At 40.5% G+C, this 16,229-nt stretch overlaps 2 protein-coding genes and 1 pseudogene across 4 annotated transcripts in view; 1 reads left to right on the plus strand and 2 right to left on the minus strand.

The window, feature by feature from the left end:
• Positions 1 to 244: 244 nt before the first annotated feature.
• LOC144275433 (E3 SUMO-protein ligase ZBED1-like) lies at positions 245 to 2,287 on the minus strand (annotated as a pseudogene).
• MTRFR (mitochondrial translation release factor in rescue) lies at positions 245 to 9,328 on the minus strand. Its single transcript, XM_077834622.1, is given in 4 exon segments — positions 245 to 3,265; positions 4,514 to 4,831; positions 9,226 to 9,285; positions 9,287 to 9,328. Coding segments are annotated over 4 exon segments (633 nt in total). The 3' UTR covers positions 245 to 3,052.
• Positions 9,329 to 9,663: 335 nt separating this feature from the next.
• Positions 9,664 to 16,229, plus strand: part of MPHOSPH9 (M-phase phosphoprotein 9) — a 42,398-nt gene continuing 35,832 nt past the window's right edge. For all 3 annotated transcript variants that reach the window (XM_077834692.1, XM_077834693.1, XM_077834694.1), the window contains exons 1-2: positions 9,664 to 9,772; positions 13,358 to 13,496. In XM_077834692.1, coding sequence (XP_077690818.1) covers positions 13,390 to 13,496 — 107 coding nt within the window. In that variant the 5' untranslated portion in view covers positions 9,664 to 9,772; positions 13,358 to 13,389. The remainder of the gene's footprint in view (positions 9,773 to 13,357; positions 13,497 to 16,229) is intronic.

Genomic DNA, 16,229 nt, shown 5'->3' on the forward strand with positions numbered 1-16,229 from the left:
CCCAAAGAAAGGGAGACTTATCAGTGCAAACTATGGATGTTGGAGGATAATGCATTTTTGGGAAAGGGACAATTTTGCATAAAAATGGTTCAGATGAGTGAACTCACAGACGTTCCTTTCAACCTACTATATCCTCCACATCTTTGTCTGTTTGTCAATTGAAGAAAGATGTGAAAACTAAGATGTAATGTCTAAAAACTAAGGCTGTCAAATGATTTAAAAAAAATCGGTTTTAATTGCACTGTTAAATGATAGAATATCAATTTAAATTTATTAAAAATATTTTTGGATGTTTTTCTACAATTTCAAATATACTGATTTCATTTACAACACAGAATACAAAGTGTACAGTGCTCACTTTATATTTTTGATTACAAATATTTGCACTGTAAAAAACAATAGTATTTTCAATTTACCTCATACAAGTACTGTAATACAATCTCTATCGTGAAAGTGCAACTTACAAATGTAGATTTTTTTTTTACATACCTGCACTCAAAAACAAAACTATGTAAAACTTTAGAGCCTACAAGTCCACTCAGTCCTACTTCTTGTTCAGCCAATTACTAAGAAAAACAAGTTTGTTTACATTTGAGAGATAATGCTGCCCGCTTCTTATCAGAAGGTCACCTGAAAGTGGTAACAAGCGTTCACAAGGTACTGTTGTAGCCAGCGTTGCAAGGTATTTACGTGCCAGATATGCTAAACATTTGTATGCCCCTTTATGCTTTGACCACCATTCCAGAGGACATGCTTCCATGCTGATGACTGGTTCTGCCTGATAACAATCCAAAGCAGTGCAGACTGACAGACCTTCATTTTCATCATCTGAGTCAGATGGCACCAACAAAAGGTTGATTTTGTTTTTTGGTGGTTCGGGTTCTGTAGTTTCTGCATCAGAGTATTGCTCTATTAAGACTTCTGACAGCATGTTCCAAACCTCTTCCCTCTTGGGTTTTGGAAGGCACTTCAGATTCTTAAACCTTGGATTGAATGCTGTAGCTATCTTTAGAAATCTTATATTGGTACCTTCTTTGCATTTTGTCAAACCTACAGTGAAAGTGTTCTTAAAATCGAACAACATATGCTGGGTTGTCAGAGACTGCCATAACACGAAATAAATGGCAGTATGCGGGTAAAGCCACGGAGCACAAGACATACAATTTCCCCCCAAGGAGTTCAGTCACAACCCTGCAAGGCTCAAGTAGTGTTTCTAGCTTTTGCAGTTTTTCAAAATTATTATCTGGTGGCACTGATAGATTGGGCTTTTGAAGAGCTGATGTGGCTGTGATAGCAGCTTTACTTCTAAGCATGAACTGAACCATACCCAATGTGGAGTTCCATCTGGTTGAAATATCTTGTACAAGAGGTTCTTGTTTCTGTCCATTTGCAGCTTGTTGTATTTCTAGCTCTGTACTGTTAGCTGGATTGTGCTTGAAATGGCCCACAAGTTTTCTACATTTTGCCAGCACGTTTTCTAAACCACCATCGAGTGCTACTGTAATGGATCGCTGCAGACTGTGAGTGATGCATGCCATGTGTTCAAAAGGCAAATGACTAGCTGCTGCAATCATACTGTGTGCACTGTCAGTACTAATTGTTGTTACCTTTTCTTGAATATTCCATTCTTTCGCAACATCCAAGAAGCACTCTGCATATGTTTCAGCATAATGTCTCTCTTCAATGTGTGTTACCGTTAAAGCAAATGATAGCAGTGTCCATGCAGCATCAATTAGGTGTGCTGTGACTCCAACACAGCTGTGATTGCTCAAGGATGTCCAGTGATCACCACCCAAAGCAACAGCTAGTGCATTTTTCAGAAGCTCCAACTTTGTAGTCTTCTCATGATATAGGCATCACAAATACTTGGCAATGGTCTCTTGGGAGGGCAAGGTATACGACTAATTAGAAGATGCTATTTGAAGAACGTCTCTTAGCCCTCTGTTGTTTACAATGTTGAGTGGTCTGCACTCCATAGCTATGCACTTTGCAATAGTACTGGTTAAACTGTTGTACTTTGATCCATGGGCTTGTAGCAATCCTGAAACTCTATAAGTGTACTCTGTCGCAGCTGGCAGGATTCATTTGCTGTCAGTGGGTTATCTGTAGCACAAGAACTGGAGGTGAAAGCATGTTTAGCATGTATGTGGTACTGCAGACTTTAAGTACTTCGATGGTACTGGAATTCAGTCTTGCAATAGCTACAGATAACTGTCTTTTTATCCAGAGGTTTCTTAAAAATAAACTTCCCATTCAAAAGACCTAAACTTTTGGTGCTTTGCTCCATTAACTTTTTCTGATATTTAATCACTCCAGATCATGAGAATACAGTAGAACTGTGCCAGTGTCCACCAAGTAATGTAGTACAGTAAGTAAGAAGGTCAAAACAAACCTGTGCGAGTAACTCATTTAAAAAAACATTGTTTTGTATTAATTGCTTGTATTAACTGCAATTAATTGACAACCCTACTAGAAATGAGAGGGTTTTTTTTATAGCTCATCCAATCTGTCTACTGTAAGTTATAAAGGGGGTTCTGATTTAAATGGAAATGTTGCCTGAGTACGGACTATAGGATAAGGCCAACTATGTTTCAGGAGAAGTCCTCATCTTTATGTGACTTAAGCATGAAAGCATTAGAGATTGTGTCTAAATCCTCTCACAGTGAGAGAAGAATATTCTCAGCTGATTTGAGTTTTTCCCTCCATTAACAAAAGTGGATAGCGTTTTCCTGTAACATCCATTTAATTAAGGTTTTATGGATCTTGTTTTCTTATCACACCTGTCCTAAACTTGGCACAAATGAACTGACGATTATATTGAATCTGAGTGTACTGGGATGCCCACCGTAGATGAAATATATGACTGCTATTAACATTGGGCTAAATACTTTAGCCTTGCACTAATAGCAGGTCACTAAACTCAACAATTTAATAGTGTTTATTATGAAGTCTTAACAGTATTAAGCCAGAAAACTTCTAACACATGTTTCAAGGGTAGCAACAAACTCTCTCCTCTTTCCCTGACAAGCCAAATCGGTATTTTCTCTCACACTTATTTGGCATCTGATTCTTGCATTTCTTTAATATGCCTTTTCTTTTCTAGATTCTCCTTTGCTCTTTTTTTCTTTTCTTGCTTTTTCTTCTCAGCTGCTCTTTTCTCTTTGAAAATGTCACTATTTTCACCTTTGTAAAAGAGGTCAACTTTTTGCTGCAGGATTTCTCTGGCTCTCTGTCGGTTCAGCTCCACTGATCTAGTTTGATGACACTAAAAAAAATTTTGTTATTGTAAATTAATTCTGTTCATTCTACACGTACACATTTTTTCCTTTTACTAAACATGTTGTACTACTACAGAGCCTCATCCTGTAAAATCCTTATTAATATAAATTAATCCTAAAATTTAAAACTGTTTACATGAGTAAGGAGTAGAATACTTGGCTTGTAATTTGATTTTATTTATGTACTAGCTGAAAGGAAAAAAAGCAACCCTGATAAGAGAGATTTAATTTCAGACTAGTAAGGGAAAGTGCACAAGGAAATAAGAAGCCAAATTTGTGTCATGACAGTTTCTAAAGGAAAAGTGTTCTCTTTATGTGGTAACATTCAAGAAATGATTAGAACAATTATGAAGTCTATTAATTAAATTAATGGCTCAAAAAATCCATTTTAAATGAGCTAGCCTCTCTCTTTCTGCAATAGCAGTAAACGGCAAACCATTTTTGGTAGCCATCAGATGACATGAAGTTAGTGTTTTGAAGTAGCATTTATTAAGGGTTCTTCTAGTTTTGCCTATTGATTTTTGTCTTAATCCTTTCTCACTGGTAGACTTGAAAATTGCTCCTCCATTCTTTTGAAGTTACTTCTGAATTTAAATTATACAGAGTAAAAGAAGACATTAAGTTACAGCTAGTGAGCAAAAATTTGTCTCATAAGGATCAATGGGCAGCCCCTAGTTGATAAATTATTTTTACTTTTGAGTAATTTGAGGAGCAATAAGTAGGCTCAGTTTGTACCAAGCTTGTTGGATCTGTAGTCTCATCTTGCATTTGTAATAGGGAAGGGAGAGCCAGGAGTTCTGATTTTTAGTTCGCTGCTCTAGGACCCTGGGAAAGTCACAAACTCTGTCCCTCCATTTTACCATCTGTAAAATGGAGAAATTTCCTTATGGCATAGCATGTTGGAAAGCTTAAAGTTTATAAAGTACTTTGGAGTTCTTTAGATGATAGGAGCTATTGAAGAGGAAAATTTCAGGATCCCTTTAACTGGATGCAAGATTTGAATGCAAATTTGGTGCTGCTTACTTTTCCTATGAATGAAAGGATTGCCTCAAAAAAAAAAAATCTTATCATTTAGCTCTTTAAAATCTAATTATTATACTCCTGGGGGAATTCTGCACCAAAAATTAAGAATTCTGCACACCATATTTTAAAATTCTGCATATTTTATTTGTCAAAATAACACAATATAATCAGGCTGGTTTCAATTATTTAATGGAACCAAATAAATGAATTACCTTGACTACAATCCCAGATGGAATATGCTTCAGGACCACACAGTTGCTTGTCTTATTAGTTGCTTGGCCTCCTGGGCCATCACCTCTTACAAACTGTTCTTCTAAGTCTGTTTCACTTAGTGCAAGAAGATCACAAGAATTCTTCTTTCCTGCTACCGGCAATAAAGGTACAGCCAGTCGGGGGGATAAAAACTTTTGCTGCCTCCAAAGCCATGGCCTCCAAGACAAAGTATTTATGTTGGTTAGTAAGATTGAGGAATGAAACAAACTTGAAGCATTCATAAGGAAATGGAAACAAAAACTCCTCTTGACTGGAACCTGAAATAGAAAATACCTTGTTTTAACATGATCTAGTTTAGCCTAATATGACCCAATGCATTTTAAAAGATGTTATAAACTAGCTATGTAACATTGTTACAGATATGTCAAATTTGGAATGCTAAATATTTCAAATGAATGTTATGAAGTTGCCTTACAGACGAAATAACAACTTTGGCCACTTATTTTGTTGCATCTGTAAAATAGCCACTAAATTAAAACAGACTAAATTTCAAAATCAAGGTGTTAAGTGGCACCTGAAAACACTTATTAACAGAGAAAAGCCTCACACAATAAGTGTCCAAATTTGAGCTTTAGGATGCAATTAGTTCTGGTGAAATAAACTAATCGCTCACATCATTCTTTTAAGTTTACTTTGTCTTGGAAATTTGATATAAACAATGGTTCAAAACAGCATTCAAATAGGGAAGCAGTTTTGGTTTATACACTCTGGGTGAAATCCTGGTCCCAAGAAAGCAACAGTCCAAATATTATCCCATATACCAGAAAAGAAGGGGGTAAAGACCTAATGGAAAGAGAAGGCTATGCACCTGGCTACATAAAAATCTTATTTGGAAGTCCTTACTCAGGCAAAACTCCCACCAAGTCCTGATATCCTTAAGTCCAGATTCATTCTTGCATTAGCTTAATAGTTCCTATAGTTTTGAGACTATTCCTGGTTCCCATTCTAATTTTTAAAATAAATGGAAGTAACATGTTTTTACTTGCTGGTACTTCATGCTGCACTGACTTTACTGAATTTATCAGTATACCAGCTTGATCAACTTGATTTCAAATTAAGAATCTTTTGTGCTCTGCTGTTTGCCATAAGTTGCTCCTGTCATCAAACCTTTGTGATTTCATTCATGATTTTTGTGCCCACTCCTCCGGTTCTATTTTTCCCTTCATAACTGTTTGTTTCCACATCAAAATGGACACTGACAGTTTAAGATAGCAGGTGAAAGAGCAAATGGGCTATGAAGACAGAATGCTTCACACCTAGAGTGATCCCTCCTAGTCAGGGTTTTTGATCCTTATAGGCCTGAAAGTGCAGGGAAGCTTGCACTGCAACCACCTATTCTGTGGTTACACAAATGACTCCAGATTTCTAGTGTTATCAAACAGCACTGTTCCTTGGGCTCTAAGTTAAGATAATAAATGTCTTTGTTTTGCTTTAAATATTTACTTATTTGGATTAAAAGAATGACTACGTGAACTGTATGTCCTGAATGCAGTTGATGAAAAATGTTAACATTCAACTAGCAATAAATCTACACTGGTACAAGAAAGGGGGAAAAACGGAAATAGTTTTGAGTAGTTTTAATGAGCAAGTAAAACTGGCCACTTGGTGGCACTAAAAACTAAAAGATGGGAATGCAGTGTTTTATTGCAGAAACCATAAAGCAACATTTAATTCTTCAAAGCATAGCAGCAATGAGTTATGGTAACAATTTTCCCCTTCCTCCAACTCAGTTACTATTGTCAGTAACTGGTTGCTTATATAACCTTAGTTGAAACAAAGGATAACTGTCTGAGCTACTCATCACACATGAATAGAGAAGGTTTGGGGAGTGCTTAATGCTTGCAGACTAATGTGAATTTGCTACTGTTCCTTGATGCTACAGCTATAAAAAATGACTAAAACAAATATGTACAGAGCAAGACTGACCTACCAGGATTTCACTTTACACAAAACAGGGTCTAAACCCCCCCCCCCGCCACACACACAGTTGTTAGATATTGTGCGTGTAGGAGAGAAAGGAAATAATGGTGAACCATAGTCCTACTCAGAATAGGTGGTACCTTGCTATCATTAATATAGCTTAATGAGGGGAAACATCTTAATATATAAAAACAGTATCATCCCAGGGTTTTTTTATACAGTCCTAGAAATGTCAAATCTGTCAGAATTCCTTAGATCAGGAGGTTTGTACAGTTTGAAAGCTCTGCAATTATTATATCCTATTTATAACATCCAACAGCACACTGGAGATTTTAATTATTGAAGTCTCCACACACACTTAAGACACAGAAGTATCACTCCATTTTGATGAAAGGCTTCTAAATAGTCAACTGTCTTGGTGTCTCTTGGTTAAATATATCCTGCAACTCAAACTGAGAAAACTTTATCAATTTTAGCAAAATGCCCTTAACAGTCAGGCTAGGAAGAACAACAGTCAGTACTTTAATATGCTGAATATTCTCCTGCTAGCCTTCCTAATTGGAGCAGTCAGCACATATTCCTAAACGCAAGGGTGTCACCTACAAAAAGAGTAGTGGACAACTTGGGTGTTAGGACACCTGTGTCCTATTCCTTCTACCCTGACCCACCGTATGACATTAAACAAGTCTCTTACCGATAGCTTATTTCACCCATCTCTAAGACATGCAATACCTGCCTTATTAAGGTGCTACACAAGTGAGTAGCATTATTTAATGAATCAGCATTCTCATACTGATTTGCAGGTCACCTTATACATTAAAAATATAAATACTTCCTATGTGACTTAAGATGTGTTTTCACTAATGGCTTTCTCCTTCACAGCTCATCCTCTCCTTTTGCTTCATCCTGCAGTGAAGTCACAATCCAGTACTTACAATATCAGTTGTCAAGGAAATAACTGTGGTAGTAAAAACAATGCATCATGCTTTTACTGCAGGATCAGCTAGGAAGAGGTCAGCAAGGGACAATGATCTGATTTAAAACACAGATTGGAAATTATTCATCATGGTAAGCAATTATGGCATATAGATAAGAGATGGGTTTTTCCCCCTTCTAATATAATATCTTTGGAACAGGCACCTTATCTTCATACCTGTCTGTAAAGCAACTAGCACCCTGTTGGCACTGTGTGTATGTATGTCTGTTGGGGCAACTAAGAACTAGTCCAAAACATCAGTGTTTATTTTGAAATGCAAATAACCACTTGCAATAACTTGTATCTATTTCTTAAGAAGAGTATCATCCACTTAAGGTCACTGACTAGGGTTAATAGTTAAGTAAGTAAGGCCTGCACAAACTGTTTCAGTGATTCTCAGTCTGTGGTTCATGCAAGTCTGCTTTCATTCCCTCACACACTGGCAGCACCCTAACAAGCACCTGTCCCACTATTAGCAGCATAAAGGATTCTAGGATAGAGTTGAGGTTGTGAGCACAAGCCTGGGGAAGCAGAAGAAAAAAGTAGTAGAATGTGAGGTCAAGGGAATAAAAAGTCTGAACACCTGCTCTGTTTGGTTTGCAGCCTGGGTTTCCAGTGTATGGGGAGCGAGATGGGTCCTCTCTCTCAGTCACTGGAGATACCACCAGGGCCTTGACAGCTGAGGGACAAAGCAGGAGGCTCAATATTGCAGATGCATTGTCCTGCTGGCTGAACTCCCATATTGCTCCCCATCAGGCATATTTTTGGGGGCTCCATCAAGACCTTAAGTGAAGTTCTACAACCCAGTTCTAAGTCCATGAAAAACAGACAATTTTGAAAAGGAGTTTGTGCAGTGGTGGCTAGAACAGAGGAAGGGGGCGTGGGAGCCAGGACTCCTAGATTTTTAAGAGCAGGTTGGATAAACACCTATCAGGGATGATCTAGATCAGTGGTTCTTAAACTGGGGTGTGAGACATGCCAGATTTTTTTAGAAAGTAAATAATTGAAAACACAAATTAAGCACAGTCATGTAAATACAACTACTTTGTTTCATCAAACCTAGGTTTTTATTATACATTTTTTAACAATTACTGTAATATACAAACAAAATATATCTAGGTTTTTCATAAAGGGTGCGAGAACATATTTTGATAACCAAAGGGGTGCAGGCTGCAGTAAAGATTAAGAACCACTGGTCTAGATAATACTTAGTCCTGGCTTGAGTGCAGGGGACTGGACCGAGGTCCCTTCCAGTTCTATGATTCTCTCCCCAGCTCGGGGAGGAGGGCGGGGTGTCAAGATGGGTGTGTAAGGAACAAGAGCGGGGATTCCTAGATTTCCTCCCCAGCTGTAGGAGCAAAGAGAGAATGGAGGGTTGGGGGGGGGGGGGGGGGGGAGAAGGCCGGGACTTCTCGCCCCAGTTCTAGGAGCAAAGTGGGAAGGGGGACTGAGAGCCGGGACTCCTGGGTTCACTCCCCAGCTCTGGGACCGGAGGGGGGTGGTGGGCGGTAGGGATAGGAGCCGGGACTCCTGGGTTCACTCCCCAGCTCTGGGAGCAGAGAGGGGATGGAGGGTTAGAGTGGGGGGAAGGGGGGGCAGGGATAGGAGCCGGGTTCTCTCCCCCGCTGGGCCCCTGCCTGTAGCCTGACAAACCCGCAGCGAAGAGCTGGAGTCTGAAGTCCAGATCAAAGGGGGCTCGGAGTCAGGCGCGCGCCCAACCGCTCTAAGGCGCCAGGCGGGGCCCTTCTTACTTACAGGCAAGGGAGGGTCAGCACAGGTCCCACAACATCCGCATCGGCCGTTTTGCGCATGCGCCCTCCCCCCCCCAAGACAGTACCACAGACATACATCTGCGCATACGTAATACACTTCCTACTGTGTGAGCGCTCTGCGTATCTCCAATCCGCAAGAATCCTTCACCGTCCCTCACTGAGCATGCGCAGGCAAGCCCGTCCTCCCGCACACTATGCCGGAGCGCAAAAACCAATCAGCCAATCATGACCCAGGTACTCGTGCGGCGCGCAGCCGCACCTGCCAATCCGAACGCGGCGATATGGCTCGCCTGTACTTCCCGCACCTCAGCCAATAACGTCGCACGATTGGGTCTGGCGCGCGGCCAGAACAGCCAATCATCGCGAGGGGGCCAGTCTCTCGTGCCCTCTGCCCCCCCCAACGTTCGAATCCCAGCCGCCAATCGTGAGGAAGGAGATTGCGGCTGGTGCTTGTTTACCGCCTAACGGTCGCCGGAGGGGAGCAGTGCTGAAACCAGGATACCCTTCCCTCCGAACAGGCAGAGATGCAGGTAAGGGCGCAGCGAGCCCAGACATGGGACCCTGGAGCAGAAGACACCCAGTGACGGGGGCCTTAGCATGCCGCGGCTTTCAGCCCCCTCAGTCCCAGTTAGGCGAGACGTCCTCAATTATAGCTTCGACCCCGCCCCCAACAGCGAGTGGCGGTCTTGTTGACCAATCCTGGGGTAGCAGCCCTGTCAACAGTCTAAAACGCGGTGGTTAGCCGCCCAATGAGAGGAGAGCGGCGGAGCCTGGACTGGGAAATTGGAACGGGGTGCGGGGCGGAGAGCTCTAGGGGAGAGGAAACCCACGGAAAGGAGGCGGGGTTAGAGGGGGAGAGGAGAGCAAGTGACTGAGGAGATAGCTGGGAGGGAAGGGAGAAGAGGCTGGAGGGAGTGGGAGGACCCAGTAGGGTGGGGTAGGAACTAGTGGGAGGTGAGGAGAGGGTGGGGGCTTGAGGGAGGATGGGGGCCTGAAAGGGGAGAGATAGTGGACAGAGAGAGGGCCTGAAGTGGGAGGGGAGGAAAGTACTTGAGGGCAAAGGGATCAGATGCTGCTCAGATGTGGGGGTTGTTAAATGAGGGGGGTAATCCCCACTGTAAATGTGCTGGTGTTGGTGTAGCAGCTCACCAGCATACATGTTTAGTTCATGTTTTTTTGAGTTGGTCCTAGAGTTTGTTCTGGGATGTACCTTGGCCTGTAAGAATAGGGTCCAGGAAATGTTTCCTGTCATTTTTCTGTTTAATTAAAAATGAGAATAGTCTAAAATTGTAAAAGAGTTTGGAGGTTACTTGTCACGCTCTTAAGCACGGGTGTAATTGAAGTGGTTTAGTTCTCCCAAATTAAATTTAGTGATCAAATGTGTTTCTTTTATGGCCAACATTTTAAGAGTGATAAAAAAAGCCAACATTTAATGTCTGAAATGTAGTTTCTGCATGCTGAAAGTTCAGAGCAATCTAGATGCAATTTTATGTGCACTTGACTTCTCCATATTTTTACTCTCACAGGTATTTAACTTCTATTAAAAAACTTGCATCAGTTCATCTGAGGGAAAACACATAAGGGTTAGTTTTGCAGACTGGTCTAATTTAGTGTCTTTCTACACTAAATGGAAGATCAGTGTTTGGGACTGTAAGGGCTGATCGGTACTGCAAGAACAACCAAAATAAGGGACCCCATGACAGCTGAGTTATTTCCTGATCCTGTTACAATAACGTTAAAATTTGTAATGTGGACAGGACTAGGCTTGGCAAGCTGGTCAATTGACTGGCCAGTTGGTCACCTATTATTTGACCAATGTCAAATATCGTCAACAGATATTCTAGCAAGAACGCCCAGAGCTCAGCAGCAGCCTACTTTTGTTTGCATCCTCATGATATCGATTAGCAACCCTACTTAAATGTCTTGTCGCTCACTTCACTACCTGTTTGGGGGGGAAAAGGTGAACTGATCGAAAGTTGAGCATCTTAACTGGGTGTAATCTTCAGAACAAACATTCTGTGTATGCATGTATATCATCATATACCAGACCATCAATATACGTAGCAGCTTACAAAGCACGTTAAACAACTTAAAAGACATGGTCCATGTCCCAAAGTATTTACTATCTAAACTGACTAGACAAATGTACAAACTGAGAGAAGGGTTCAGTCATTAAACCTTCTCCCTAACACAAAGAAAATTAGATGCACAGCCATTAAGCTTGAAGAGTTGGCCTCGCATAAGTGCATTTAAAAATGACTTTTTTTCTTTTATAGTTGCCATGTGTTTGTTTTTGTTTCTGTTTAATTTCATGTTTCTTTTCTTTTGTAACTGTTAAGTCTTGAGTAACTTCATATTTAAATGCTAACCTAATATTGCTATAAAATATAATTATGCTATCATTTTTTTCAGAACTCCACTTAATAGTGTTTTGCATTTTTCTGAGTTAAAAAGCTCAGTTAAGTAACTCGTTTTTTGTACTTAGGTATAAGTATCCATCTAAGATTTTTGGACACCATAAAGTCATACTCTTTTTTGTTACTGTTGTTAATGTTCTGATCAATTAATGCTTTACAATATTTGGCTATTTTTGACATTATTTGATTAGTCAATTGACCATTTATTTTTGGAATGATCAACCAACAGAAACCACACACTGTAGTTCACCTCTCCACTTCCAGCAAGTCCATGGCATAGGTTCTGAACACTTGTAACATAGTTTGTTCTTGTGTTGTTTGTAGATGCAAATCATGTGACAACTGTGTTTGAAAATTATTCCAGATGCTGTTATATAACCAAGAGTGGACCAGTCCTGAACTGATATTCTTGAGGCAGCGGTTGAGTCTGAGTGCAGTGAAGGCAGTTTATTCAGTCCTTGAGGGAGAAAAGGACCTCATATTGTTCTATAATGATTTCTTTTGCTGACTTGTAGAGCAGTACTAATGGATTCCCGAGGGAGCAAATTCTGGCTTTCCTGGGCTGGATCAACAGTTGACACAATCCAGGAACTTTTAACATGGAGCTTGATGCAAATTTGCCAGACACCCATTAGTTTAAAGACTAAACTTACCAGACAGAGCCAATATGAGAGAATGGTGTCAGGAGAGCCATCAGCAAATACCAGGAGCAATTTGCTGCTAAGGAACATAATCCATGACTTCAGGCTGATGGAAAATGGGTGAATGCTGGGATTCTTGCTAAGAAGCTGTCCCTGAACTTTGGTTGGGACCTCTATTTTTTGTATCCACTTTTAGGTGTCTGATAAATTTGAAGCCTTTCCACATCTTTTCTGGCTGCTAGAAGGGAGAAAGAGCTTTCTTTTTCTAAGCACCTCTGACTATTAGGGAGGTGTGCATCTTTAGTATTCTACCCTTTCCCCAGCTTCTGTTTTTTTAGATCCTCCTCTCATGGAGATAGCTGCAGTGCCTGCCTGTGAAGTAATTTTTTCAGACATGACTTTTCTCAGTTTCACTGCTGCCTACTGAATTATTAAATACCAGCAATGAAAAAAACAGAGTCTAGTTAATTTTCATCAGCTGCTGCTTGGAAAAGCAACTTTAAGATGATGGTTTGGGGGGAGCAGGACGGTGTTCCGGGCTGGGACTGAGGGTTTTGGAGGGTGGGAGAGGAATCAGGCTGGGGCAGGGGGTCGGGGCACAGGAGGGGGTCAGGGGTACAGGCTCTGGGCGTCGCTTACCTCAAGTGGCTCCCAGAAGCAGTGGCATGTCCTCCCTCCAGCTCCTATGCGGATGTGCGGCCGGGCAGCTTTGCACACTGCCCTTTCCGCAGACGCCGCCCCTGCAGCTCCCATTGGCTGCGGTTCCCAGCCAATGGGAGCTGTGGGGGCAGTGTGCGGCACCCCCTGACTGCCCCTATGTTTAGGAGCTGGAGGGGGACATGCCACTGCTTCCAGGAGCCACGCGGAGTGGGACAAGCCCCCAACCCTGCTCCCTGGCAGGAGCTCGAGAACCAGATTAAAACTTCTGGAGGGCTGGATGCGGCCCTTGGGCCACAGTTTTCCCACCCCGATCTAAAGATTAATCAAATTGTTTAATCAAACAACGAAGCCAAACTGCTTTTTGAATTGAAAGTATGATAATTCTGTATTTTCAAAGAATAACAACGGTATCGTTTTGGGGAATAAAATATGGAAAATTTGGACTTGGTGAAAACTGTGCAAGAACTCTCTCACTCTTCTATAGAATCTGACATCAGAAGTTCCTACAACTCTGGCTGTAACTTGAATACTAACAGGTAATGATAATGTATAGCACAAACTAATATGTATATTTTTAAAAGAGGAAATATGTATTGGACTACAGCTCTTTTTTGTCTCTTTCTGTTTGGATGGTGCCTAAACTCATTTGAAGTGATGTCTTGTTTCACTAAAGTAGAAGCTTCAGAATTTATTATGCGGCTTTGTTAGCTTCTGCTGGGACAAAAAGAAAGGTGACAAAAAAGGGCCAAAGCATACATGTGAAATAATACCTCAATTGTTGGTGTACTTCTTTATTATTTTAAATCTGTAGAGAATGCAGCTGTATTATTAAATCTGTATGTAAATGTATATAGGCCACTTCTACCCAAATATAATATTGTGAATAGTTTGTTCTTTCATATGTTAAATGGAGCTAATATAAGACCACTTTTATGATAAAATTGCTTATTAAAATAGGTTTCAGAGTAGCAGCCGTGTTAGTCTGTATTCGCAAAAAGAAAAGTACTTGTGGCACCTTAGGTGCCACAAGTACTCCTTTTCTTATTAAAATAGTAATTGTATTAATTTACCTGTACTTACATTTTGTAATGTAGGAGGAAGCATCACAGTTCACATTTATTTATTGTTCTTAAAATGCATCTTCCTTGTTTTTCCAACTTGTTTCTTTCTTCCTTTCAAGGTTGAACTTTTTTTCTTCTTGTGCTCTTTGGGCCTGATAAAAGCCCAATGAAGTCGATGTGATACTTTCCATTGACTTCAGTGGGATTTGGATTAGGTCCATTCAGTCTGGGATCAGTTATGTCAGTGTCATGTGAGTGACAGTTGTGATCTTGCACAGCCTTTGGTAATACTGATGTGTTTTCTGGCATTGAGAAATGAATAAAGATAATTCTATTCCTTTAGTATACTGTTGCTGTAGGAGGGATAGGACTATCTATTGTGATTAATGAGTATTGCTGTTGAAAGCCACAAAATCTCATTTCTTTAGACGATAGAGAGGTACTTAGAATGAAACTAGACAACCTTTTAGTCTGTCACTCAAACTGCTAACAGTCACATTTCCAGGCAGGTGACACAATAAATGTTGAGCCAAGAATGACAGTCTGTATCCAGAGCATTTTATTAAATAAAGCTATAAAATAATAGAACATACCTGTTGACTCTTACCAATTCTTATTCTATCTATAGGTACATCTTTATAAAGACAAGAAGGAAAAATTAAAAATTCTGTAATTGTGATGGTCTCATAATATCTATCAATCCAGAAGGAGGCACTGCAGTTCTTTTCTTTCTTTTTCTTTACACTTCATAAAAACAGAAAATATATTGTAAACATCCTGATATGAAATAGGATTCTGCAAGACAACTGTAATGTGCAAAACACGAAAAGGAATACAAAAAGCTGTCCACTTAAGCAGATAACTCCATTGTGCCAGGAAGCTAAATCTGGGCTAGTGAACCTACCAGGTAGCTAATCAAGTGTAGGACTGTGATTACTAGTTCAGCAAGGACCCCAAGTGGTTAGTGAGCATATAAGCTTTCTGTGGCTTTACCCTATACTTTCACCTCCTGTGAAGGTTAGAATTTCCAAGTAGGAATTAAGGCTAGGACAGAGATTTTTTTTTGGGACTGTACCAGATTCCCAATAGAAAGAGGGAAGGTTGCATTTCCCTGGAAAACAGGGATTTATAATTTGTGATTAAATTGTAGCCCTGGTTGATCTCACTCACTGCTGTGTTTGAATCCCGACACTGGATGATTTCGTTTGACTCTGGCTTCTCTGGCACTCTGCCTGGGCATAGATTCTGTGTGGTACCCTTTCTGGAAGTGGGATCCCTGGGCCCAGTTGCCCTAGTTCCCAGGACCAGTGCTGAACTCCCTAAGAGTCCCCAGTAACTTAAACATGCCCTTTCCCAGAGCTCCATTTTTGTGGGCACTCTGGTTTATAATTTACCCCTTCAGGGGACATATTATAGTTGAAGCAAATAGACACAGATTTTGCAAAAAGATTTTTAGAACAATCACTTTTTGCTTTAAACAGCACCAGAGATACACAGATCAAGACAAAAGAATACACATCTACACACCATTACCCGCCCTCACTTCATTACCACTTGTGAGCATTCTTCAGGATTTGAATCTGTTTCTTCTCAGGGATCCAAATCCCTTCTCTGAGACTTCACTCCTCCAGCTCAGGCTTCTCTTCTGAATCTCCTTTCTGCCCCTGCAGCCGCTTTCTTTAGCTTTGTCTGGTCAGAAACCTGCATTTTTTGAATCACTCCAAAGTTCTCAGTGTTTGTGTTTTTTAACCCCCTGTTCTGACACTTCTGTCTCTTTGTTCTCTTCTGGAGATTTTCCACTCCTTAAACCCCTTTTACTCTCTGCAGCCAAGCAAGAGAAAACTGCTTTCACCTAGGATGTAGTCATCCCATTTTTCTGTCTGGGTTTGTTGATGGTCTTTAACAACTGTCCTACTCAGAGATGGACACTAAGGAATCTCTCTCTGTCTCCTTAGGACAAGGAATATGAGGCAAGAATACAGTAAAGTTCATAGTGATAAGTACTCAAATATGCAAAAAGTTCATAATTTCAAACAGAATTAATAAATTATACATTGATTCCCTAAGTTATCACAACATGTTTTATGAATTCTCTCACTTTTTTGAGGGGAAAAATAACCTTGTTTGTGTGATCAGATCAATCTGATTTTTAGTATATTGGGTTTCAGAATGAGAAATCAATACATAAAAAGGGTTTTGTATTACTAG

Source organism: Eretmochelys imbricata, chromosome 15, assembly GCF_965152235.1.
Source record: "Eretmochelys imbricata isolate rEreImb1 chromosome 15, rEreImb1.hap1, whole genome shotgun sequence".
Taxonomy (NCBI): Eukaryota; Metazoa; Chordata; order Testudines; family Cheloniidae; genus Eretmochelys; species Eretmochelys imbricata.